The sequence below is a fragment of the Bubalus kerabau genome, chromosome 16, assembly GCF_029407905.1.
Source record: "Bubalus kerabau isolate K-KA32 ecotype Philippines breed swamp buffalo chromosome 16, PCC_UOA_SB_1v2, whole genome shotgun sequence".
In the NCBI taxonomy this organism is placed as follows: Eukaryota; Metazoa; Chordata; class Mammalia; order Artiodactyla; family Bovidae; genus Bubalus; species Bubalus kerabau.
The window spans coordinates 21,619,247-21,646,540 of record NC_073639.1 but is presented as its reverse complement, the minus strand read 5'-3'; the positions used below and the strand labels follow the sequence as shown (position 1 = coordinate 21,646,540).

The 27,294-nt window shown below is 45.2% G+C and overlaps 1 protein-coding gene across 1 annotated transcript in view; it reads right to left on the bottom strand.

Annotated features, from left to right (window-relative positions):
- The window catches only part of MAML3 (mastermind like transcriptional coactivator 3), a 460,653-nt gene extending 441,203 nt beyond the window's left edge, over positions 1–19,450 (bottom strand). Inside the window, exon 1 of the mRNA XM_055550335.1 lies at positions 18,222–19,450. Within this exon, the coding sequence (XP_055406310.1) occupies positions 18,222–18,692 (471 nt within the window). The 5' untranslated portion in view covers positions 18,693–19,450. The remainder of the gene's footprint in view (positions 1–18,221) is intronic.
- Between the last annotated feature and the right edge of the window lie 7,844 nt (positions 19,451–27,294).

Genomic DNA, 27,294 nt, shown 5'->3' with positions numbered 1-27,294 from the left:
CCTGGCTGGCCTGGAGCCAAGCCCTCCTGCCAAGGAGACTAGAAGTTTCTGAAGAGCCACCACAGGCCCGATGCCTCGAGTCACTCGGACAAAAGCTGGTCACCGAGTCCAGCAACTGGGTTGCCAGGCACCATATGCTCGGCAATATTGTCCTCCTGCAGCACGGGGGCCTGTGCGCCGGGCTCCTGTGTGCTGCGCAGCTGTCAGCCCAGGCGCTGTTTTATCATTATTTTCACTGTTTTATTACTTTTCTGGGAATTCAAATCAGTGTAACCGCGCTTGATGCGCCGGGTGAAAAATGGTGTCTCCCTCCCCCCTCCTCCTTCAACCTAATGAATTGCCTTTTTTCATATCAAAGAGTAATGAGCACCAAACCACATAATATTTATTCATGGAACAAAAGACAGAGGGATGGAGGGGGTGGAGGGAAGCAGAAGCCATTCCTGGGTGTGGAGAGGAGAAAAGCTGGACGTTTTAAAGGAGCTCTTCCTGCTGATCTCCAGTGACACGGGGTTCTGTGTGCAGGAAAAGCCAAACCTTTCCAAGCTCCCACCTTCAAGCTAGTCCTAAGTCAATGCTTAGAGACCCTGTGGCTAAGAGCTCACAGTGACTGAAAGTAACTCATGGCATAGAGTTGACAGTGACCTGGATCAACACTTTCTTTCCCAGTGAAACTCCTCTGCACAGCCTTCTCTCCTCTCTTGTGAGCACTAACCAGGTATATCTCAGAACATTCTAGACAGACCCCTTTTTTTCCGTATCACATGACCTCCACTGTGGATGAGGGCTTGATCCGGCCCAGGGAGGAAGAGCCGTAGGAATAATGGTGACACAGGAGCCTTATTTGCTCATTTCTTTTATTAGATGCTGTGAATTTTACCCACCTCCCCTCCCTTTGTGCCCAAGTCAAGCTCACACTCTGTTCCACGTTTTCTTTCCAATCCAAAAAAAAGAAAATAAGTACAATAGTAGGAATAATTTAAGCCAACCCATGGTTAATCTCCTTCCCTATAGACACTGAGACAGGTCTCCTACGCAAAGCATCCCCAAATTGGGAGGGACTACCAACTCAAGTTAATATGCCAAATGAACCATGTTTCTTAAAGGCCACATCCCCCAATGGGCAAGTCACCAAAGTGAGAGGAACTCTTTCCTTTAATGTAAGAGGGCTATTAAACAAAGGTTTCTCAAAAAACGACACAGACTCATGCTCAGAGAGAGATTAAGAGGCACTGAGAACATTAGGAATTTTTAACACCAGTGGCCAAGTTGCTGTTTCTTCCTCCCATTTCACTGCTCAGTATCTTGAATTTCTCCATCTAAAAATCCTACATTGTTATACACACTATTATATATAAAACATCTAAACAACAAGGACCTACCAAATAGCACAGGGAACTATATTCAGTATCTTTTGTAATAACCTATAATGGAAAGGTATCTAATATATCTGAATCACTTTACATCTAAAACTAACAAGGAAAATTAACTACACTTCAATTAAAAATGGTTTTAAAAAATCTATGTTGGGAATACAAAATATTTTTTAAACTATGAAAAATATTTAAATTCTTAAAAAAATCACACCATAACCCACTTCTTCCTATGTCCCAGGCCACCCAGACAGCTGATTAATTTATCTGGATAATTTCACTCAAACCCAGTCATGGAATCCTTTGCTAAAGCAACCCTCTTGCTCCCTCCTCTTACAGTATCAGTTCTGTAAGGCTGTCAAAGCTAATTATCTCTCTTCTCTAATTTATTGCTCTTCAGTGTATCATAAACACATAGATTACAAAAAGTTGAAGAAAACAAGTGAAGTGTGCATTACACTGTGAAGGAAAAGACAGACAAATAATTATTCAGAGTATCCACTCTCTGTTAATAGAGTAATGAAAATGGCATTAGGAAGAATGGATGAGAATGCCGAAGCCAGCCAATCCCCCTTCCCTCTTCCATATATGGCTGTCCCCACCCCCATGAGCCAATACCAGAAACTCCTACACCATCACTTTAGGGTAAAGAGGGAAGCAAAATTCTTAGGTTGGCAGTCCTTTGACATTCCAGACCACAGATAAACACGGAGCCTACCAAACCAGTAACACAGACAACCGGCACCTCAGCAGACGGAACAAAGACACAGCCTGCCCTGCACACACCGTCATTAAGCTCCCTTCCTTAAAACTATTGTTACACATTTCCAAGTGTTCCAATTCCAATCTCAGACCACAAACTTCAAGTTAAAAGAAAATGCCCCTGAATGATTCATATCAGTTCTTTCAATCTAAGAACAGAATCAAAGGTTGAAAAAAAAAAAAGCAAGTCTATTTGAATTTCAACAGCCAAGAAGAGAGCTATCCCAGACCTACAAAGTACCAGTGTATGTACTACTCTGCCACCCTCCAAGTTACCGTGGCATGGACCAAGTTCATCAGCGTCTCCAGACCTAGTCCATACCTGCCAAAAAAATTTTTTTTCCAGGATAGTTATTCAATGTCGTGACAAATAGCTTTTCCCAATAGTCCTTCAACAGGTTCTAAGAAGTAAGCTGCATGAAATCCAAAATCTAAAGGCGTCGTTTCTGTGCTTCAGTGACGAAAAACGAACGTGTCTTCAAAAAATCCAATAGCAGCTGCAAACCATTTAGGAATTCCCAGTTACACAGAAAAAGACGTTTTCAACCTTTTAGCTATAACAACTCCTAAACTGAGAAAGTTGCTTCTTTATATAAACCACCTCTGTTTACCCAACTTCAGAGGCTCTCCCGGGAAAGGGCTACTGCAGGATGTGAATAGTAAGGGAGTGTTACAACTGGAGAGGTGCTGAACTGCAGACCCCCCTGTAAGGAAATACCCGAAGTGATTAAAGATAAATACCACCTGCAGATTCTGTGACGCGGACCACTGCTCCAGCCAACCATGTCCTCATGGTGGCCAGGAGAAAGGGGGGGCTGAAATCCCACAGTGGATTAGAACTGGGGGCAAAGGTGCCAAAACAGAATATGCCAGCAGTTACCTGGTGGCTCAGACAGTCAAGAATCTGCCTGTAATTCGGGAGACCCGGGTTCGATCCCTGGGTTGGGAAGATCCCCTGGAGAAGGAAATGGCAGCCCACTCCAGTATTCTTGCCTGGAAAATCCCATGGACAGAAGAGCCTGGCGGGCTACAGTCCACAGGGTCACAAAGAGTTGGACACAGCTTAGCGACTACACAGCATAGGGGATCTATGTTTTACCCCCTAGGGGAACTCTGGCGTTATTATCACGTAGCCATTCTGCAGCCAAAACTCAAGGTCAAACCATTACAACAGTTGTGTTTCTTTCACGTACTATCCAGAAAATTTTGTAGAGCTCGGACATATGTCCGATTTCTTTGCATAAATGTTAATGTTAACCTCCAGATATTCCTCTGCAGGAATTACAGCCATAGTAATTTGACTTTCTTAAAAAAAAAATAAGTCTGAAACATACTTTTGATAAGGTATGTTTTTTAAAAAACACCATAATGAGATAAGACCTGATTCTGAGCATTTCTTATCTATCACAAATCACCTCCGGGCTCTTTCAAAAGGAAATAAGAAAATGCTTTTTAAAGGAACTAGAAATTAAAAGTTTATTGCAGCACTGCTATAATATTACCAGCCTTTAGAAAGTAGTTTTTACCTAACAGCTATAGTCAGAAATCTATGAAATAACTAATATTCAAAAGAGAGAACCATTTATACTGTCCGCCATTAGTGTAAAGGTATAATGTTATACTTGGGGCAAAATGCAAGGCAGCTGTCCACCTTTTACATACATGGAAGTCATCCTTCAAAGAAGACATCTGGGTGCTAGAAATGAAAGAAACAGATCCAGGAAAAATCAGAAACAAACACAGAGAAAGTCAGATGACACTCCTCAGAGGGAGAGTAGACTAGCAAAAACGAAACTCGACTGTTTAAACTTGACGGTCAGCAGAAGAGTCAGAGGTTGAAGTTGCATTGCATGATCCGACCAGCAACTTGAAGGATGTCTTCGTGGATCGTCCTGGCTGGCCCAGTTTCAGGATCAGGAGCAAGGTCCTTACTTCATGTGCCTAATCAGCTCTTGCTATGTAAGCTACTGGGGCAGAAGATATCTAGCTGTCTTTAGACTGAAGCCCCTCCCCTAAAGTCTGCATTGTGCACACAGCTGCATTAGCTTAGCTGGCCAAAGGGGCTTTTCTCACCAAGATGCTGTGCAGTGCGGCTAAAGGAAATAGAAGCATAGAAAATGGCTGTCACTAGTTAGTGTCTAGATCAACAACTGAAGCAGAACATCTGGTTTATTGGAATCACTGGGGAGAGCATGACCTCAAAAGTGGAGGCCAGTCACCTACAGCTCCACCTTTGGTTTACTTCTGTGGTTCAAATCACCGCCACCGACATTCTGTACAACTCTCCAGGCCCCACTGCCACTGTGACAGAGGTAAAACCTGAGTTGGTGGTAAAGGAGATGAGGAGAGAGGGTCACCAAGGCCAGAGGTATGTGGGGCCAGGAGACAGCAAAGAGGGTCACCAAGGCCAGAGGTATGTGGGGCCAGGAGACAGCAAAGAGGAGACAGCAAAGACTTGGCCTTCCAATGAGGGTGCTACCAGGGATTCAATCCCTGGTTGGGGAGCTGAGGTCCCTCATGCCTGAAGGCCAAACACCCAAAACATAAAACAGAAGCAATATGGTAACCAATTCAACGAGTGAGTGCTCAGTTGTGTCCGACTCTTTACAGCCCCATGGACTGCAGCCCACCAGGCTTCCCTGTCCATGGGATTCTCCAGGCAAGAATCCTGGAGTTGCTTGTCATTTCCTATTACAAGGGGATCTCCCCAACCCAGGACTCCAACCCGCATCTCCCGCACCTCCTACATTGGCAGACGGATTCTTTACCACCGAAACTTTTTAAATGGTCCGCATCGAAAAAATAAAAATCTTATAAAAATGAAACAGCAGAGCTAACCAAGGACCAACACGTCCAGGGATCTTCATGCTGGGCTCCTGTTCAAACAGATCTGAAAACCTAATGGCAGGTGAGGACTGCTTCTGCGGAGAGCATGGTTCTTTTGAAAAGGCAGCCGCTCACACCATCTTTTCAAGACAGAACTCTTCAGTCTGGCAAAGGCAGAACAACATTGTAGCCAAGAGTATAGATTTTGGAGCCAAACTGCTCCAGCTCTTGTAGAAATACAGACTATAGTTCTGAGAATCTTACTGGAGGGCAGCTGCCATGCCAAAGGTAAATGAAAATGGCAAAGAAGGGCAGTTTTGAGACCACCTCACCTGTATGCTGAAAAGTGATAGGATTTCTCCTGTCTAAACAAACACTGGAGAGCAACCGTCGAGGCAAGTCCATTTTGATGCATTTTCTTCAGTTGGCCAGGTCAGCAGGTTGTTATTACCATGTTACACAGATGACTGGATTAGTCAGGGTAATTGAGCCTGGAGGAAGTGGCAACTCACAGACCTGTGATTTTTATGACCACTCAAACCTGCACGCACGGCCACCCCAGGTACCGTGCCACCCACAGAAAGATATTTTACATATAAAGCCATGCAGGCCTGGGGAACACCAAGCTCAAGAAAGGTACAGAGAACTACAAAAGTTGTTCAAGACAGTGAATTCCCCATGTTCACAGCCTGAACCAGCACTGGTTAACTAGACTCCTACTCACTTCGCCACTGGGACCAGATGAAAAGAAAGAAAGTCATTTCTGTAAGATGTATGACCAGATATACAGCCTTTAAAAATTAACAGTGTTGACGCAGACTGCAGTGACACACACCAAGCGCTACAGCTGATACTTTTTTTTTAAAGCCATATTTTTCAGGAGACACAATTATCACTTGCCCTAAAATGGATTGTAATAAATAAGATCCAGGATCCATGTTAAACAATATTAGATTAAGAGATTTGGCTTCTTCAGAAGAAACAGACTTCTTCTGTTTATCCATATTACATATATGGAAGCAAGTCCAAATTTGTGTTACAGAAATCTCACATATGTACAAGGATAAATGGATAAGGACGTCCATTGCAATTAAGTAAGGCTTAATTGGCAGAAAATGAGAAACTATCGGTCTCTCAAAGTATGGGATCACTCAATCAATTTTGCGATATTTTATTCTGGAATCGGGGGCTTCCCAGGTGCCACAATGCTAAAGAATCCACCTGCCAATACAGGAGATTCTGGAGATGTGAGTTCAATCCCTGGGTCAGGAAGATCCTTTGGAGGAGGATGGCAACCCACTCCAGTTTTCTTGCCTGGAGAATCCCATGGACAGAGGAGCCTGCGGGGCTATAGTCCATGGGGTCACAAAGTCAGACACAACTTTTTTTTTTTTTTTTCTGGCTGCACCAAGTGGCTTGTGAGATCTTAGCTCCCTGACCTGGGATCAAACCCAGATCGTTGGCAGTGAAAGTATAGAGTTTTAGCCACTGAACTGCCACGGAATTCCCAGGTAGTTCTTTTTCTATCATGAGGATATGAAGAGGAAGAAAGAGACAAAGGCCCTATCCTCTAATAACTGGTATTTTATTTTCATATTGTTTAATAAAAGTTTTATCATTAAAAAAAGAAGGATGTTGTCATCGCCAACATTTCAGCTAACTGAACAACTTCTGCTGGAACATTCTGGCTCATCAACACAGCCCATTTCATCTGTGAACAGTTTCTATTTTCATAATTGTTTTTTTAATATATTAAACCAAACTTTGATTCAAATAATCGCCAGCCACTGATCCTAACTTTATCCCCTGGAGGCCACAAAGAGTGCTCTAATCCTTTCTTCATCACATGACAGCCCTTCAAATATTTTAAGAAAGCAATCATATCATCCCCCAAATCAGACTAAACACCTCCAGGTCTTCCAACTGCTCTTCATGTGACATGGTTTCAAGTCCCTGTGCCTTCCTGCTTGTTCCTTTCCAAATGCTCTCTCTCTCTCTAATTTCTTCTAAAAGCCTGACGTCAAGCCGTGGTTATGGTGCCAGTGTGTGTGTGTGTGTGTGTGTGCTTAGTCATTCAGTCGTGTCTGACTCTTTGCAACCCCACGGATTGTAGCCCGCCAGGGGCATCTACTCCAAAAAAAAAAAAAAAGAAAGAAAACTGATCTTTCTTGTTTTTAAAGCCTTGTTTTTAACAACCACCCTTTAATCTTATTCTCCACCACACCAACTAATCCTCTCCCCTCCACAAAGTGATTTTATTTGAAAAACAGTGAAATAAATGTTGCTACAGAAAGCAGTGCCAGAAACTATAGAAAACTTGCAAGAAGATACAAAGCATCTAGTATCGTTAGGATTTCCTTAAATGTGAGCTTATGGCCTGTGCATTCTCAGTTGCTCAGTCATGTCTGACTCTTTGCAACCCCACATTCTGTAGCCTGCCAGGCTCCTCTGTCCAGGCAAGAATACTGGAGTGGGTTGCCATTTCCTTCTCCTAGGGATCCTCCTGCCCCAGGGATTGAACCCAGGTCTCCTGCATTGCAAGTGGATTCTTTACCGTCTGAGTCACCAAGGAAGCCCAAGAATATTGGGGTGGGTTGCCATTTCCTCCTCCAGGGGATCTTTCTGACCCAGGGATGGAACCCACATTTCCTGTGTCTCCTGCAGTAGCAGGCAGATTCTTGACTGCTGAGCCACTTGGGAATCCCTGTTAGCTTGTTAACGATTTCCATTAACATGTTCTCATCAAACCACAAAGACTGTTTTACCCAGCTCATCTGAAACATAAATGATGCTCTGCTGTGAATACAATGACAGTAAGGACCTGGGTTCATTATGAATCCCCTGCACCTAGAAACAGTATCCAATATGTAGCAGTTGTTCAGGACCTTGCCATGACACCCCGGCTTCCCCATGAGTGAAATAAGCCTCAGATCACTCTAAGTCTGCACTTACTGCTACTACTGCTAAGTCACTTCAGTCATGTCCGACTCTGTGCGACCCCATAGATGGCAGCCCACCAGGCTCCCCCGTCCCTGGGATTCTCCAGGCAAGAACACTGGAGTGGGTTGCCATTTCCTTCTCCATTGCATGAAAGTGAAAAGTGAAAGTGAAGTCGCTCAGTTGTGTCCGACCCTCAGCGACCCCATGGACTGCAGCCTACCAGGCTTCTCCATCTATGGGATTTTCCAGGCAAGAGTACTGGAGTGGGGTGCCATTGCCTTCAGCAGGAGGCAAAAAGTGACAGGAAAGTAATTCATAAAAACAAGCCCAGCATTTACGTAGCACCATAAAATCTTTGGAAGTCTTACATATATTAATTCATTTGAGCCAAACAACCGCTCCGGCAGGGAGATGGGAAAATGCTCAGAGATGCTAGGCAACTCATCCAGATAGGAGCGGGCCAGGCTTTTTGGTGTTTGTTCTACTTAAGAAATCTTGGCTGTAAAGAAGCTGATGGAGGAAACCAGCATGACCGGGTCAAGGTTACCTTCTTCCCAGGGACTGGCTGTCTATCTCATGGCAACACCGCTCCCCTCTCCACCCTGCAAGTAGTAAGAGTGTTTTTGAAAAGCTGTAAAGAAAGCCTCACTGTATTTTCAACATTCTAAGGGAGCTCCTTGTTTAAGGCATGGTTTCTCAGTAGCAGCAACACTGATCCTTTGGACACGGTGATTCTTTGTTGCGGTTGTATTTAGGAGGTTTAACAGCATCTCTGGCTTCTACCGACTAGACACCAGTAACACCACTCCAACTGTGACAACTGAAACTGTCTCCCAACACTGCCAAATGTTCAGCTTGGGGGCAAAATCTCCACTACAGGAGACTCTCTGATTTCAAGGAATCCTGTGGTAAACCCACTTAAATGGCAGAGGTAGTCATTTAAGGAAGCAGGGAAATATTTCAGGAAATTTTTTTTTTCAGATACAAATGATTTTAACATTAACTCGGAAAAATATATATTTGAGTTTTAGCAATGTCTGCAGGTTCAGAATAGACTGCTAAAATCATATGTTACTGCCATAAACTCCCAAGGCTCCAGGATACTCTTTACCCCCAGTGAGCAAAACCTCTCTTGCCACCCATTCCAGGAGATGCCTCCAAAATCCTCACCCACCTCTTGCCTCTCTCTCTTACCACTACAGTTTCTTAAAGCCTTTTACTGGGAACCAGTCCCTTTAGATTCACTCTCAATCATCGAGTTACTTTCAGCATCTAACAAACAATCAAAGAAGGAAAAATAACCCACCACTGTGAGAAGGAAGGGCACTAGCAGAGCTTGTCTTTAGAGCTGTGCAATCCTTTTGAGTCAGAGTTACAACCCAGGTTGAATCTGCACAAATACACTCAGCATTTCAGCCTTTTCTTTTGAAGGAAAAGAAGCCCCTGTCCTGACATGTGTTTTCTGGAGGTGGAGAGAGATACTGTTAGAGAGATACGGTAATGGTTCTAACGTCTTCACAAGCACAAGTGACCGTGTTAAGGATCAGAGAGTCCGTAATATGAAACATTACAAAACTAGATTCTACCCAATAGAATGGGGACTTAGGAGTTAAGACATTCTGGAGGCTGTTAGTTTAAATATTTCATTCAAGTTGTCTATGGTTGTTAAGCCACTGCTCAAGGAAGATGAGTGTTAGTTACTCTTACTTTAAAAGATTCTACTTCAGCATCTGATGCAAAGAGCCGGCTCACTGGAAAAGACCCTGATGCTGGAAAAGATTGAAGGCAAAAGGAGAAAGCAGCAGCAGAGGATAAAATGGTTAGAGAGCATCACTGACTCAATGGACATAAACAGTATCTGGGAGATAGTTAGTAGAGGGGAGAAGGAAATGGCAACCCACTCCAGTATTCTTGCCTGGAGAATCCTGTGGACAGAGGAGCCTGGAGGGCTGCTGTCCATGGGGTTGCACAGAGTCAAACACGACTGAAGCGACTTAGCATGCTTGCATGCATTGGAGATGGAATTGGCAACCCACTCCAGTATTCTTGCCTGGAGAATCCCAGAGACAGAGGAGCCTGGTGGGCTGCTGTCTATGGGGTGGCAAAAAGTCAGATACTACTTTGTGACTAAACAACTTCAGCATAAAGGTCATTCTAACCAATGGAAGGTCCAAATAATTAAGGAGAGGTGTCTAAATTATTTTTAAGAAATCACTTTCCTTATGTCAGAGGAAGTACTGCAGGTCTTTTGAGATTTTTATTAAATTCCCCCAAGAATAGTAGGCACAGCTTGCCCTTAAAAAAACCCCCTGAACCATAGTAGTAATGGCTTTTTCTATGCAAATATGTTCCGTGGCCCTAAAGGAACACTGTGCTTCTTTCCCAAATGGAGTTGCTTATCCATAGCTAAAAAGCCCCTCAACTGTTTAACAGATGGAATAGCCAGGTATATTTAAAAACAACAAAACTGTGCATCTTCTCCGATCCATGGGATGGAACACTATGATCTTTAAGTATTCATTATATGGCAGGCCCTCAACTCCATCTTCTGAGTAAGTTTATCCAGTATTATTCCTTTAGTTCTTTAAGCTTTGCTCAGATCAGATCAGATCAGATCAGTCACTCAGTCGTGTCCGACTCTTTGCGACCCCATGAATCACAGCACGCCAGGCCTCCCTGTCCATCACCAACTCCCGGAGTTCACTGAGACTCACGTCCATCGAGTCAGTGATGCCATCCAGCCATCTCATCCTCTGTCATCCCCTTCTCCTCTTGCCCCCAATCCCTCCCAGCATCAGAGACTTTTCCAATGAGTCAACTCTTTGCATGAGGTACCCAAAGTACTGGAGTTTCAGCTTTAGCATCATTCCTTCCAAAGAAATCCCAGGGCTGATCTCCTTCAGAATGGACTGGTTGGATCTCCTTGCAGTCCAAGGGACTCTCAACAGCCTTCTCCAACACCACAGTTCAAAAGCATCAATTCTTCGGCGCTCAGCCTTCTTCACAGTCCAACTCTCACATCCATATATGACCACAGGAAAAACCATAGCCTTGACTAGACGGACCTTTGTTGGCAAAGTAATGTCTCTGCTTTTGAATATGCTATCTAGGTTGGTCATAACTTTCCTTCCAAGGAGTAAGTGTCTTTTAATTTCATGGCTGCAGTCACCATCTGTAGTGATTTTGGAGCCCCAAAAAATAAAGTCTGACACTGTTTCCACTGTTTCCCCATCTAGTTCCCATGAAGTGATGGGACCGGATGCCATGATCTTTGTTTTCTGAATGTTGAGCTTTAAGCCAACTTTTTCACTCTCCTCTTTCACTTTCATCAAGAGGCTTTTTAGTTCCTCTTCACTTTCTGCCATAAGGGTGTTGACATCTGCATATCTGAGGTTATTGATACTTCTCCTGGCAATCTTGATTCCAGCTTGTGCTTCTTCCAGTCCAGCGTTTCTCATGATGTACTCTGCATATAAGTTAAATAAACAGGGTGACAATATACAGCCTTGACGAACTCCTTTTCCTATTTGGAACCAGTCTGTTGTTCCATGTCCAGTTCTAACTGTTGCTTCCTGACCTGCATATAGGTTTCTTAAGAGGCAGGTCAGGTGGTCTGGTATTCCCATCTCTTTCAGAATTTTCCACAGTTGATTGTGATCCACACAGTCAAAGGCTTTGGCATAGTCAATAAAGCAGAAATAGATGTTTTTCTGGAACTCTCTTGCTTTTTCCATGATCCAGCGGATGTTGGCAATTTGATCTCTGGTTCCTCTGCCTTTTCTAAAATCAGCTTGAACATCAGGAAGTTCATGGTTCACATATTGCTGAAGCCTGGCTTGGAGAATTTTAAGCATTACTTTACTAGCGTGTGAGATGAGTGCAATTGCGCGGTAGTTTGAGCATTCTTTGGCATTGCCTTTCTTTGGGATTGGAATGAAAGCTTTGCTAAACAACAACAAAAAAGTGTTTTGTTTTTCTAAGTTTAGGAAAATTAATTAGTCAATTTTCCAAAAGTTCCATTTCCATCTCACAAACATGAATCAATGAATTTTTGGAATGTTTTTGTCTGAAAAGAATGTGTTTGTATTTTTTAATGAAAATTTAATTTGGGGGATCCAATAACTCCAGCACGGTCATCTGTAAATCAACTTTTTTTGTAGTGTCAAATTAGTTTGAAACAACAGGCAAATAAGCATATTATTTTACTTAAAATGTCATGCAAAAGAGGAATAACAGCCTGAAACTGTTGTGAACTGGCATCAAGGCTAATGGTGACTAAATAACAAAGACCTGTTATTCCCTTAAACCTAGCTTAAATAATACTGAAAATATACCAAAAAAATACTACATTGTCAAAGTCTTGGATGCAAGAGTGTGATTTAGCATTTTCACTTCTATGAAGCACTATGAACTGGGTACCAGTATCGTAAAATGTATGAATGACATTTAAAAATTCAGTCTATTCTCTATGATTTGCACTAATGAAGAATAAATGGTATACTAAACTAAACCCATAATTAATCCAAAATAATTGGTATCTTATCCAATTCATTACTTAGGAGGAAGCACTAAAATCGTCTTATTCTCGCTTCTTCCCAACCTTTGGTAAAAGTGCGAAAGATCAGTGAAAAGACCAAAAGGTTGGCAGCAGGCGGAGAAAAGAAAAACAAAGCAAACAGCTGGATCCAAAAACTCAGTAATCAGCCTCTGAAAATGCAAAGCTATTTGGGAGAATTAAAACGCAAATATTATGAAAACCTTGGGACTGAGTTTTAAATATGTCCTTTTTTATAAGATTTTGATGTCTGATTGATGTCACAGTTCTCTATGATGGGTAATGTGGAAAGAGATGACAGAAGTTAGCCATCTTAAGCTCAGGAATGTAGCACAGAAGTGTTAATTAACACACAAGGAGCACTGATCACAAGTAAAACTCCATGACATTAAATAAAACATAAGTACTAGAGATGTCTTCAAAAATTACTGTGTAGTGTACAGAATGGTTTATTATACTGGATTCCTTCTCTGGTAGCAGCACTAATGAGAGAGAGAGAAAGAGTCCTGCATTCATATCTCAACCAAATGGGAAAACCCAATCAGGAAACCTTTTTCACAAGGGTTGGCTATCAGTCTCAGAGAGATATGTAGGAAACAACCCTGTACAGCTCCATTTCACTGTTTAAAATTCTCATCCTGCTTTCGGAAATGTCAGTACACCATATCCATGGACTGTTTATTTTCTTCGTATCAGGTGGCAGAAAACCTCCAAAGATTCTAACGAGGCAGGATAGAAAGCATCAAACATGCTATCCCCCTGAAAACTCAGCTTCCCCTGATAAGAAACTCAGCCTGAAGAGCATTTTAGATTATGATAAATGACTAACTATGCTTTTACTTTTCTGATCATTGGCTACCCATTACTAAATAAAATGTACCACAACTAAAGAACATACATAACACAATTAAGTATGTATTGGTGCTTCTTCGTCTTCTTCTTTTTTAATGCTTCTTGAGAATTAAAAGACAAACACTTGTGAAGAGAAATGAAATTTCAAAAAGTTTTTCACAAACTTAAGGCACACCCTGTGTGGGCTATGGAAAGTTTTTCAAGAAATACTGTCAAATCCTACCACCCAGAAGAGCAGTAGAACAGGATAAGCCAGAGAAAGGTTCATAAGAGTTTCAGAAATGGTTTGACATAATAGGCTTGCAAAAACACTTGACTACAAAGCCAACAATTTACCTTCAACAGGATAAACAAAGGCAAACCAGCTTCATTTATAAGGAGGGCTAGCCCTGGACTAGTATATTAATATTTCCTATATCTCTTCCAGGAGGTGATGAGAAAGAACACTTTGGATCAGTTCAGTCACTCAGTCATGTCCGATTCTTTGCAACCCCATGGACGGCAGCACTACAGACCTCTGTCGATCACCAACTCCCAGAGCTTGCTCAAACTCATGTCCATCGATGCCATCCAACCGTATCATCCTCTGTTGTCCCATTCTCCCCCTGCCTTCAATCTTTCCCAGCATCAGGGTCTTTTCCAAAGAAAAGACTAGAAATCCAAACACTTTGGATAGACTGTAGTTTTCTCTAAAACTCAGCATTTAATCTGTTTATTATCAAATAACGTGATAAACTCTTAAGAGCAGGAATCACATAGATTTATGCAGTCTCTAAGCTGTGTATAAATTAAGCACACTGTGGAAGTTATGATAGTGCTGATAAGTAGAAAGGTCATGAAAACAGAATTTATCCAGGTCAAGTAAACTACCACCATTTGAGATTCTGAAGGCTGCATCCTCATGCAGCATTTGGTATGCCTGAATGAGAATGAACTTGTCAATTGGAATTTATCTTAAAATTTTATCCAGAGGTTCAGTTTCAAGTATAGAAAATGAACAACGTCTCATTCTGCTACAACAAACAAAACTACTTCAGGAAAAGCCATCTTTTCAACTGCATTGTTCTTACCAGCAACTCTTGGGCGTGGGGGCGTGGGGGTGAGACCCTTCTGAATAAATAGTGTGTAGAGAAAGTCATTTAACTACATGTCTAGAAACTATCTTTCACCTGAGGGAATGCAGCTTCAAACCCAGGCCTGGGCCATCTACTCTCTAACAGGCTATGATGTGTGTGCTCAGTCATGTCCTGCTGTTTGCAACCCCATGGACTGTAGACCGCCATGCTCCTCTGTCCATGGCATTTCCCAAGCAAGAATACTGGAGTGGGTTGCCATTTCCTTTTCCAGGGGATCTTCCCAACCCAGGGATCAAACCCACATCTCCTGCCTCTCTTGCAGGTGGATTCTTTACCACTATGCCACCTGGGAAGCCCAAAGGGGCTATTATGGACCCATACAAAAACCTAAGCCCTTTCCAGGAGCCTGGAGCCAAGGAAGATTTCTGTCTCCTCACCCACCCTGCTTCTGGATTGCTTGCTTGTTTTTCATGTCTATGCTTGTAAATGTGAAAGGTAAGAAAACAAATCAAAAGAGGTAAGCCTTGATTATTAGACTGCCTTCTGAACCCAAATCAAGCAGAAAGAGAACTAATCGATATTTAGTACTTTAGACATATTGGCCCTAAGAAGGTAAACAATAGCAATAAAACAGAAAAAAAATCCTATTCATCTTTATTTTTATCATCACCATTATTATTATCTGACTCTGGTTGATTGTTGCTTTTCTTTAAGGCCTTCCAAATAGAGAGCTCAATCTGAGAACAAAATATAATTGCTCTGTGCCCCCTCTCCTAGAGCCCAACTAAAATCCAGCTGCTAATTCAAGATCAACATTTTCTTTGCAACCTGTTCTTTCAAGATTTTTACCTCATAAACAGGTCAAGTTGAAATACTCTTTCATTTCAGGGATCTATGTAAAATTTTGAACTAATTATCTTTAAAGCACAAATAACTTGTAGAGGAGGATGTTAATTTGTTCCCCTTTATTTTATATGGTACATAGAATTTACATGCAACTCGGCTTAAGATTGGAGGCTGTTGATTTTCATTACACTCATCACACAAACTTGTGCCACGTATCAATGGGAGATGCACGTATGAAATACACTTAAAGCTAAAATATACTCCTGTACATCAGTCTCATCAATAAGCTAAATTATTGTCATAAAATTGACAGAAAAATCTTATTTTCAGGCAATCATTTTTCAAGTTTAGCTGTTAACTTGCTGAACTGGGATTCGCCATGAAATGTACAGCTTACGACTCGTCTATTCAAGTAAGCTCTATCTTTTCATTTTCAAAAGCAAGCTCTGGTTTGGGCTTGCTGTGTCCTTCCAGATAACATCAGGACCCTGTACTGTCTCCCACCTGCGGGTGTATCGTAACCCAGGCGCGCGCACCAGGAGTCCCCCCCTCTCTACCCCTCCCAGGGCCCATATGGCCCCCACGAGGGAACACAACCCAAACGCTAAAACTTTCTGGCTGCAAACTCTACTGCTCTCGCCTGCGATCAAAAGCGACCGGGCACCGGCTTTTGTTCCCGCGTTGCCCAGCTGGCGCGGTAGTCCTCCAATCCCGAAAGGTCGGCAGAGAGGCGGTGGTACTAAGATTTTGGAACCTCCCAAAAGAAGCCCATTCCTACGCAATCCGAGCGCGTGGGGCTTACAAAAAAAAAAAAAAAAAAAAACACACAGGAAAAGAGGGCGTGTAGCAGGCAAGGGTGACATTCCCAGTGCCTTTCAAATGCTACTTGAGTCTTAGGTACAAAAGTGAGTCTCTTCGTCCGTGGAAGGGCGCTAAAGGGGGCAGGGAGTGGCAGACGGCGCGGACCCGGAGAGAAATGGGTACCACCAGGGCACGCGAGATACAGTCGAGATGCAGGTCCGCCCCGCCTCCGGGTACAATCAGAAAAGCTAGGGTGTCAGTGGTTTTCGGCTTCCTGTTTGTAAAGCGAGAACCTCCCTCCCTGACTCTGTGACCGTCGTTCTTCCTCCCCACCGTGTCCGCCTCTTCGCGCACGGGCGCGGGGGGAGCGCGGGTCCCCAGGGGAGGGGCAGGGCCGCCAGGCGCAGCGCCCCTCCCAGCCTGGCGGCCTCCCGAGCCGAGCCCGGCCGCGAAGCGGACAAAGCGCCTCCCGCTCCCTCCCCCACGGCCGCGTTCCAGAAGGGAGGGGGAAGGCGGGCTCGAGGAAGGTGGGAGGAGGAAAAGAAGGGGGGGGAGGCAAAGGAAAAGGAGGAGGGAAGGTGCTGCCGGCGGGACTGGGCAGGATCGCGCCGAGGAGGGAGGGGAGGGAGGAGGGGCTGGGCGGCCTCGCAGAACCCGGAGGAGGGAAGGATTCTTGAAGCCCAAGATAAACAAATTGTTCCTCTTCACGTGCGGGGTGGGGGGAGGTGGGGAGTGAGCGCAGTGGCCTCTCCTCTTCCCCTCCCCCCAGCAGGCTCTTTGTCACGGAACGCCCGGTGAAAGCCCGCGCCAGCACCCGTACCACCCCGGGCGCCTACGACCCTCAGACCGGGGACGTGCGCTATTGATACGCCGCACACCGACAGGGCCTCCCGCACCGCCGATCGAGGTGCGGTCTGCGGGGTAAACGGGCGAAGGCGCGCGGCCCCGCTGCGCTCCTTGGTTCCCACCGCCCGCCCCACCCCGCACACGCGCGCAACCCAAACCAGGGCGGCGCGGCGGGGGAGGGGGCTGCAGACACCTTTCCCAAACTTCCGGCTCCCAACCCCCCCGCCCCAACCCCGAAAGGAAAGCCAAAGAACCGGAGAGTGGAGATAGGAGAAAGGATTCTACCCTCAGGGTTAGGGGGTGGGAACTGCCCCTTCCTCCCGAGAAGTTAAGCCATTGGCTGCTCCTCCTACCTCGAACCCACCCACCCAGCCATTTAAGCCTCTTTCACCTCCCCACTACCTTCCACTCCTCCAGGCTTATCAGACTGGCCCTGAAAGTTGGTGGGGAACGGGGCGGGAGACAGAAGCGGAGAAAGCTCCGTGCAAGCAAGTTTAAAAGGAGGAGGGGAGAGAATCCCCTGCGAAGTTGCGTGGCGGGGACTCTCGGCGCAAGCCCAGGGAGTCTCTCTCCCCTCCCGCCCCGGCGAGCCGCTCCTGCCTCGACCCTCGGGGCCGCTCCACCTGCCGGGCCAGCTGGGGGTCTCGAACCGTGAGGGAGCGCACCCGCGCCCCGCATCCGCGCGCGCCCTCACCGACGCGCGCGCGGGCACGCGTCCACCCTCGCTCGTTTCTCACCCACTTCAAAGTTCATTCACAAAACTCTTAGACTTTCTCAGCCCAAAGTGGGTGAGCCGGGGAGAGGAGGCGAGAGCATCTCCGTCCCTCCTCCTCCCCACGGGGTTCGAGAGCCTGGTGCCCGCCCAGAATCTGCGACAGCATCAATTCCTCCCTACACCCGGCGGACGTGCTGAGCGGGGTGGGCGAAGGGGGACGGGTCTGGGGAGCCCAGGAGGCGAGGTGAGGGATGGGGTAGGGAGCGGTGAGGAGGAGGAGCGAGGTTTCAACTCGGTACACTCTTTCACATCGGTATCTAAGAAAGGGAGAGGGGGGTAAAACTTTTCCAGTGCCTTACTCCGACGCTCCTCTAGGCTCCCTCCGCCCCTTGCAGTCGTGACTGCCTTCCCCTCCTCTCGCCCCCTCTTCCCTAAATCTGACAACCCTGACAGATTAACAGGTAGCGGCGACGGCAGCTTTTACCTCAAAAAAGTTGACGTTAACCCTTCGGCTTCAGCCCACCTCGCCCGCCGTGCAAATCAGATCCCCGCGCCCCCTTGTTAAGAAGCTCCACGCGCGCCCCCCCCTTCATGCGCGCGCCCCGTGCCCGCTGCCAGCGCGCCCTCACCATGATCAGCGTGTGGTTCCTCTGCTCCGCCGAGGCAGCCTCCGCATCTTGCTGGGGTTTGCTCTGGTGCTGTTGCTTGCCGGTGCCGGCGCCCGATTTCTTGGCCCTCTGTTCCAAGGTCCGCTGGTAGAGGTTCACGGTGTCCCGGCGCTCCAGCTCCAGCTGCTCCACCTGAGCCTGCTGGTACCTGTTCTCGCAGTTGACGTGGTGCCGCCGGCAGCCCTCGATGCGCTGGCGGAGCCGCTCCACCACCGTGCTGTGCTTGGGGACGGCCGCCGATCCGCCGCCCGGGCCCCCGGAGCCGCCGGTGCCGCAGCCGGCAGCCGGGTGATTGCTACACGGAGCAGCGGGAGTACTATTGGGAGTATTATTCACACCGATCCCGGCCCCGCCGAGGCTGCTGTTCAGGCTACTGTTGATGCAAATACTACTGCCATTCGCGGCAGCAGCGGGGGCTGCGAAATCCCCCATCCTGCTCCCCGGGCACACTATTTTGGAAGAACTTTTTTTATCCACCCCCTATCAGCCTCCTCCTTGGGTCCAAGGATTAAAATAGTTTAAGTGGAACGCGGGGGAGACGCAAGCACATGGATGGAAACAGCGATCCCGACCGGGCGAAAAAAAAAGGGGGGGGGTAGATTTTGGGGTGGTTTTTTGTTTCCTTTTTTTAAACTGTAAAGCTCGAGGGGAAAAAAGGGGGGGGTGTTATCAGAATACCATCAGACACCTATCAACAAAAAGAATCACAACAAACTGAGCCAGCAGCAAATCGGGTTGCAACTCAAGGGAAGATCCGCTCTTCGCCTGCCTTCTTTTCATAATCCATTATTTTCTAATAAATTCCAAGAGATTTCCGGTGGTTGGCAAGCATTTTCTCCCTACGTACCGAAAAACACAACCCATGTACACACACAAGCATATGCCTCCAGTGCGGACACGCGCGACACACACTCACTCCACACCGCATCGGAAAACGGCAAGCTTGCTTATTGCATTTTCCTTCCACAAAAAAGTTTTGGTGTTTATGCCGCCCCGTGTTCTCAAAGTACTTTGGCTGCTCAGTTGCATTTCACAGGAACCTAGATATCGAATCCTCGGGCTGGGGGAAGTAAACACATGGACAGTCCGAGGCGACTGCAAAAGTAGATCGGTGAAGTCCTTTGCAAAACGCCGCGCGGAGAGCAGCCCCTAACGCTCGGCTGGGCTGCCGCTGCCGCCGCTGCTCCTGCCACCATCACAATGATCAACTGCTCGCCGCCGCCGCCGCCGCCGCCGCCGCCGCCTCCTCCTCCTCCTCTCGCTCCTCCACCTCCTCCTCCTCCTCCATGCCAGCGGAGTGATATCAGGACGCGCGAGCTCAGTAAACACGGCAGCGGCGGCGGCTGGAGGCCGTGAGACAAGCCCGGGGACACGGCGCAAAACCCGGCCCGGACTCTCACCCGGCAGGAGCGGGCGCGGCGCGCACCGGCGCCCGGCACCCAGCTCCCGCCTCCCTCTGCTCTTCCTCCCCGCCCCTCGCACGCCCCTAACTTCACTGCCACCCGGCCTGGGAAGTCGGCGCTGGCAGAAAAGAGAAAAAGATTCTGGGGGATCTCGGGAATTAATCAACTTTTGACCTGTGAGTGTGTGTGTGTGTGTTTCTGTGTGTGCGCGCGCGCGAGTGCGCGCGCCTGGGTGTATGTGTGCGTGTGTGCACGCGCGGACGGCCGCGTGGACGCGCCTGGCTGGATTTCCTTATTCTGAGCGAGGTATCAAGCGATCCCAAGTTGTTGATATACATTTATACATATATTGCAGAACTGTGCATGACCAGGCAGAAACATTAAAGCTTCGCAGCAGTTGTCTGTCATCCTTATCCATGTGGAAAGAAAAAGGCAAATACTGGCTTGTTTTTAAAACCCCAGTAATAAGTCCTCGGTAGTAGTAACCCTACTTATGGACACTTTTTCAAACTCTAGGCCAATCTTAACACATAAAAGCGGAATTCTGAAGAAAAAGAAATAGGCAACAAAAAACTTGGTATGTTATTTGATTCGCTGTGCATGATTGTTGTTATTAGGGCAATTATTGTTTTACTTACCCTTGGAAAAAAATTGAAATAAAGCAAGCAGGGACTTAGAGGTGAGACTAACAGTACATTTTAACAGACTGTTTTGAACACTAGGTGCTAATGACAGCAGTAATTAAGGGTCCTTCCTAAATGAAGTGGAAAGATTGCGGATTTCATGGACTAAAACTATAGGAAAAACACAGCATTTCACAGTTTGTCGTAAAACAAAAACAAGCAAAAATAACAGGCACACTTTATTGCTAGATATATTTCTTTCTGTTTAAATGAACTTACAATAAAGTACAATTAAAATGGAATAGCACCCACAGAAAGTAACCTGGACTTAACCCATTGCGTATATACATAATTTTGAAACAATTAAAATTGAGGAACAGTTTCTGTGATCATCAGTAGGACAAGATCTTGATTGTGAGCTGTTTGTAATAAGGCATTTTGTATTATCTCAATAAATCTTACGGAATTAGTTTTTTGGGTAAAAATACACCCCAGTTTTCTAAAATAGCCAGGAATAAAAGAACTTTGGATCTCATGCATTAATCATGAGATCTGATTTAAACCATCTTCATTTCTTGGCATTGCAGATTAGCATAGGATGCTATTTCTAACCTCATAATGTCAGCAATAAGAACCAATATTTTTCTTCAATTAATCAGATCTATATGGTGAACTTTATCTTTACCATCCTTTGGATTATATGGTAAAATGGGCAGCAAAATACTGATTAGCATGTTGTGAGGTTCCCTCTAAGTAGGGAAACCAATGTAAAAGAGTAGCTTTCACTGAAGTTCCCATACTTTTTCAGAGGGCTAGTTATTTAACATATAATCTTCTGTATCGTAACTAACTGCCCCTCCTTCACATCTGTTAGGAAATTAAACTTAAGTTCTATAGCAAAAAAGTCAGTCATAATTCTAAAACATAGAGAAAATTGTAAGAAATTGTAAGAAAATGACATCACAAAGTGGCCTTTGTCTATTTTACATGTGCAGTAAATAGTATCTCTATTAATTCAGGAAACATATGGCTTCATTGGGGAGAGGAAGCTATGACTCCGCATTCATTCACTCTGTGCTCTCTGCACGGGTGTCTCATTCTTACCCCTCCTCCTACCCCACCCATACAAGACTACAATTTGATTAACAGAGGCAGTGAGTTTGAGAGTCTTGAGCATTGAGGCTTCTGTCTGGAGACTTGGATTCTAATTCTAGCTTTTTTTCCTATGCCTCGGAATTTAAGTTTTCATTGAGAGTTTGTCTTCTGAAAAAAAAAAAAAAAAATCCCAACAATAGCAGCAAGATGCATTCCCATCAAGTTGTTCACCCCTCCTGTGATGAAAGGAACCCAAAAAATACACAAGAATTTGCATCCTTCCCTTTGGGGCATCAGCTGGTGGAGGAGGAACGCTTTGTGGCTTTATCCCAGAGGCCCTCCAAGGCCGGTAGAGCTACTCTTGCACAACCACAGTATAGTCTGTTGCCTGGCTTTAGTGCATGAGTGGACTACAACACAAAAAAATGGCTGGCTGGCTGCTCGTGAGTATATGTACACACATACACATACTGCACCCATCTTTCTTCTCATCAAGATAGTGGGAGTGGCTGCCAGAAGCTCTAAGACCAATGTGTGGGGAAAGAAGGACTGTGAAACTGTGTGATGGCCTATGTGGGCAGAGCCTTTAAGGAAACTGACGTGTGCAGTAAGTCTTCTACTGTGGCACACGTGAGGTCAGAAACCCCATCCTTACTGCAGGACGATTAGAAGTAAGGAGCAAGAAGTGAACAAGATGTGAGTCTTCAACAACCTAGGCATACCCTGAATTACAGGTGTCCCTCTACTCCAGTGACTTTAGAAGAAGCAAAGCCTTCTTTACCAGCCACCCCGAGGTTTGCATGATATCTTCCTACCAGACTGCCAGCTTTTCTGGTCACCATCCTGAAGATCTGCTCAGAAGTCATAGAGAAGTCCAAGTTCTGGGGAAGTGATTTTAGTCCCTTCCTAAAGGACTACCGCACACTCTGATGGTGTGACCAGATTTATCTATTATGTAAGCCTGCTACATAAAAAAAAGATCTTCACAACGAAGATAATCACGATGGTGTGATCACTGACCTAGAGCCAGACATCCTGGAATGTGAAGTCAAGTGGGCCTTAGAAAGCATCACTATGAACAAAGCTAGTGGAGGTGATGGAATTCCAGTTGAGCTCTTTCAAATCCTGAAAGATGATGCTGTGAAAGTGCTGCACTCAATCTGCCAGCAAATTTGGAAAACTCAGCAGTGGCCACAGGGCTGGAAAAGGTCAGTTTTCATTCCAATCCCAGAGAAAACCAATACAATATTGTAAAGTAAAAAATAAAAAAAATAATAAAAAATTAAAAAAAAAAAAGAAAGCAATGCCAAAGAATGCTCAAACTACTGCACAATTGCACTCATCTCACACGCTAGTAAAGCAATGCTCAAAATTCTCCAAGCCAGGCTTCAGCAATACGTGAACCATGAACTTCCTGATGTTCAAGCTGGTTTTAGAAAAGGCAGAGGAACCAGAGATCAAATTGCCAACATCCGCTGGATCATGGAAAAAGCAAGAGAGTTCTAGAAAAACATCTATTTCTGCTTTATTGACTGTGCCAAAGCCTTTGACTGTGTGGATCACAATCAACTGTGGAAAATTCTGAAAGAGATGGGAATATCAGACCACCTGATCTGCCTCTTGAGAAATTTGTATGCAGGTCAGGAAGCAACAGTTAGAACTGGACATGGAACAACAGACTGGTTCCAAATAGGAAAAGGAGCTCGTCAAGGCTGTATATTGTCACCCTGCTTATTTAACTTCTATGCAGAGTACATCATGAGAAATGCTGGGCTGGAAGAAGCACAAGCTGGAATCAAGATTGCCAGGAGAAGTATCAATAACCTCAGATATGCAGATGTCAACACCCTTATGGCAGAAAGTGAAGAGGAACTCAAAAGCCTCTTGATGAAAGTGAAAGAGGAGAGTGAAAAAGTTGGCTTAAAGCTCAACATTCAATAAATGAAGATCATGGCATCCGGTCCCATCACTTCATGGGAAATAGATGGGGAAACAGTGTCAGACTTTATTTCTCTGGGCTCCAAAATCACTATAGATAGTGACTGCAGCCATGAAATTAAAAGACGCTTACTCCTTGGAAGGAAAGTTATGACCAACCTAGATAGCATATTCCAAAGCAGAGACATTACTTTGCCAACAAAAGTCCGTCTAGTCAAGGCTATGGTTTTTCCTGTGGTCATGTATGGATGTGAGAGTTGGACTGTGAAGAAGGCTGAGCACCGAAGAATTGATGCTTTTGGACTGTGGTGTTGGAGAAGACTGTTGAGAGTCCCTTGGACTGCAAGGAGATCCAACCAGTCCATTCTGAAGGAGATCAGCCCTGGGATTTCTTTGGAAGGAATGATGCTAAAGCTGAAACTCCAGTACTTTGGCCACCTCATGCGAAGAGTTGACTCATTGGAAAAGTCTCTGATGCTGGGAGAGATTGGGGGCAGGAGGAGAAGGAGACGACAGAGGATGAGATGGCTGGATGGCATCACTGACTCGATGGATGTGAGTCTCAGTGAACTCCAGGAGCTGGTGATGGACAGGGAGGCCTGGCGTGCTGCGATTCATGGGGTTGCAAAGAGTCGGACACGACTGAGCACTGAACTGAACTGAAGCCTGCTACAAAGCCAAACTTCTGGATGGGAGCTATGGACACATCATCAGTGCTGTTGCTCTAGAATGGCAAAGAAGTCTGAGACGTTATAGCAGTGACGAGAAAGAAATTACATGGTGTATCCCGATATGTTGATGTTATCTCCTGGGATGCCAAAGAGAAGAAGGGCTCGATGAAGAAGGACCTGTGCCAGGCTGTCCTGAGGCTATGGCACTGAGCCAAAACTGGCTCTAAGGTGTTGAACCAGATTCCCTTTTCTTTAGGTCATCTCTGCATCATGCTCCCACATCCATCTGATAGGGTTCAGTGTCTCAGAGTCAAGAAAGAGGGCTTTGTGTAGAAACTCCAGTATATGTGCCACTTCTGCATCCCTATTAATGTAGATCAATAGGTCCTAATTTATCATAGATCAATAGCTTCATAATTGTCCCCTAGAGAATACTTGGTGACCAGGGTAAAGCAGGAATCCTCCACTGCCTACCTATATGAAAGTCAACCTTTTTATGTGTCCACAGAGTGGGCCCAGGCAGTCCCAAAGTACTAACCACACGGGGTTGCCCTCAACCATCTCACAAGAACTATCACTTCAGTAATTCTACAAATTATGGCCTGCCATGTGTCAGTCACCGGAGTAGTAGGCCCTGGGAATACAGCATGGACAGTGTATAGAACACAGTCCCTAAGGTCCTGGAGGTCAGTGTACTAAGGAAAGTAAATCAGACAAAGACAAATATCATATGATACCACATATATGTGGAATTTAAAAAATAGTATACAAATGAACTTATTTACAAAACAGAAATAGACTCACAGACAGAAAACAAACTTATGGTAAAAAACAAACATGGTTACCAAAGAGGCAGGAGGGGAAAGGGAAAAACTGGGAGTATGAAATTAACAGATACACACAACCATATATCAAACAAATGAGCAACAGGAACCTACTGTATAGCACAAGACCTATATTCAATACCTTGTAATAAACGATGGTGAAAAGAATAAAACAAAATACAGACACACACACATATAACCAAACCACTTTGCTATACACTTGAAACTTACACAATATCATAAATCAACTATACCTCAGTGAAGAGAAATAAAAGAACGCAGTCCAACTTCAGTGATTGGCAACGAGGGACTTCCCTGGTGAGTAGTTCAATGGCCAGCACTCCGAGTTCTCATGGCAGAGGGCTGGGGTTCAATCCCTGGTCAGGGAGCTGGTTCTCACTTGCCACAACTACGAGTGATCCAGCTGAAGACCCCATGTGAGTGCTCAGTCCCTTCAGTCGTGTCCTGCTCTCTGTGATCCCTCGGACTGTATCTTCCAGGCTACATGGGATTCTCCAGGCAAGAATACTGGAGTGGGTTGCCATTCCCTTCTCCAGGAGATCTTCCCAACCCAGGGGTCGAACTCACATATCTTATGTCTCCTGCATTGGCAGGCAGGTTCTTTATCACTAGCGCTACCTGGGAAGCCCCAAAGATGCCACGTGCCACAACAAAAATGGAATGTCCCACATACCAGAACTAACCCAGTGCAGCCATATAATAAATCAGATCAGATCAGATCAGTTGCTCAGTTGTGTCCAACTCTTTGCAACCCCATGAATCACAGCACACCAGGCCTCCCTGTCCATCACCAACTCCCGGAGTTCACTGAGACTCACGTCCATCGAGTCAGTGATGCCATCCAGCCATCTCATCCTCTGTCGTCTCCTTCTCCTCCTGCTCCCAATCCCTCCCAGCATCAGAGTCTTTTCCAATGAGTCAACTCTTCGCATGAGGTAGCCAAAGTACTGGAGTTTCAGCCTCAGCATCATTCCTTCCAAAGAAATCCCAGGGCTGATCTCCTTCAGAATGGACTGGTTGGATCTCCTTGAAGTCCAAGCAACTCTGAAGAGTCTTCTCCAACACCACAGTTCAAAAGCATCAATTCTTCAGTGCTCAGCCTTCTTCACAGTCCAACTCTCACATCCATACATGACCACAGGAAAAACCATAGCCTTGACTAGACGAACCTTTGTTGGCAAAGTAATGTCTCTGCTTTTGAATTTGCTATCTAGGTTGGTCATAACTTTCCTTCCAAGGAGTAAGCGTCTTTGAATTTCATGGCTGCAGTCACCATCTGCAGTGATTTGGGAGCCCAGAAAAATAAAGTCTGACACTGTTTTCACTGTTTCCCCATCTATTTCCCATGAAGTGATGGGACCAGATGCCATGATCTTCGTTTTCTGAATGTTGAGCTTCAAGCCAACTTTTTCACTCTCCACTTTCACTTTCATCAAGAGGCTTTTGAGTTCCTCTTCACTTTCTGCCATAAGGGTGGTGTCATCTGCATATCTGAGCTTATTGATATTTCTCCCGGCAATCTTGATTCCAGCTTGTGCTTCTTCCAGTCCAGCATTTCTCATGATGTATTCTGCATATAAGCTAAATAAGCAGGGTGACAATATACAGCCTTGACCAACTCCTTTTCCTATTTAGAACCAGTCTGTTGTTCCATGTCCAGTTCTAACTGTTGCTTCCTGATCTGCATACAAATTTCTCAAGAGGCAGATCAGGTGGTCTGATATTCCCATCTCTTTCAGAATTTTCCACAGTTGATTGTGATCCACACAGTCAAAGGCTTTGGCATAGTCAATAAAGCAGAAATAGATGCTTTTCTAGAACTCTCTTGCTTTTTCCATGATCCAGCGGATGTTGGCAATTTGATCTCTGGTTCCTCTGCCTTTTCTAAAACCAGCTTGAACATCTGGAAGTTCACAATTCACGTATTGCTGAAGCCTGGCTTGGAGAATTTTGAGCATTACTTTACTAGCATGTGAGATGAGTGCAATTGTGTGGTAGTTTGAGCATTCTTTGGCATTGCCTTTCTTTGGGATTGGAATGAAAACTGACCTTTTCCAGTCCTGTGGCCACAGCTGAATTTTCCAAATTTGCTGGCACATTGAGTGCAGCATTTTCACAGCATCATCTTTCAGGATTTGAAAGAGCTCAACTGGAATTCCATCACCTCCACTAGCTTTGTTCGTAGTGATGCTTTCTAAGGCCCACTTGACTTCACATTCCAGGATGTCTGGCTCTAGGTCAGTGATCACACCATCATGATTATCTGGGTCGTGAAGATCTTTTTTGTACAGTTCTTCTGTGTATTCTTGCCATCTCTTCTTAATATCTTCTGCTTCTGTTAGGTCCATTCCATTTCTGTCCTTTATCAAGCCCATCTTTGCATGAAATGTTCCTTTGGTATCTCTGATTTTCTTGAAGAGATCCCTAGTCTTTCCCATTCTGTTGTTTTCCTCTATTTC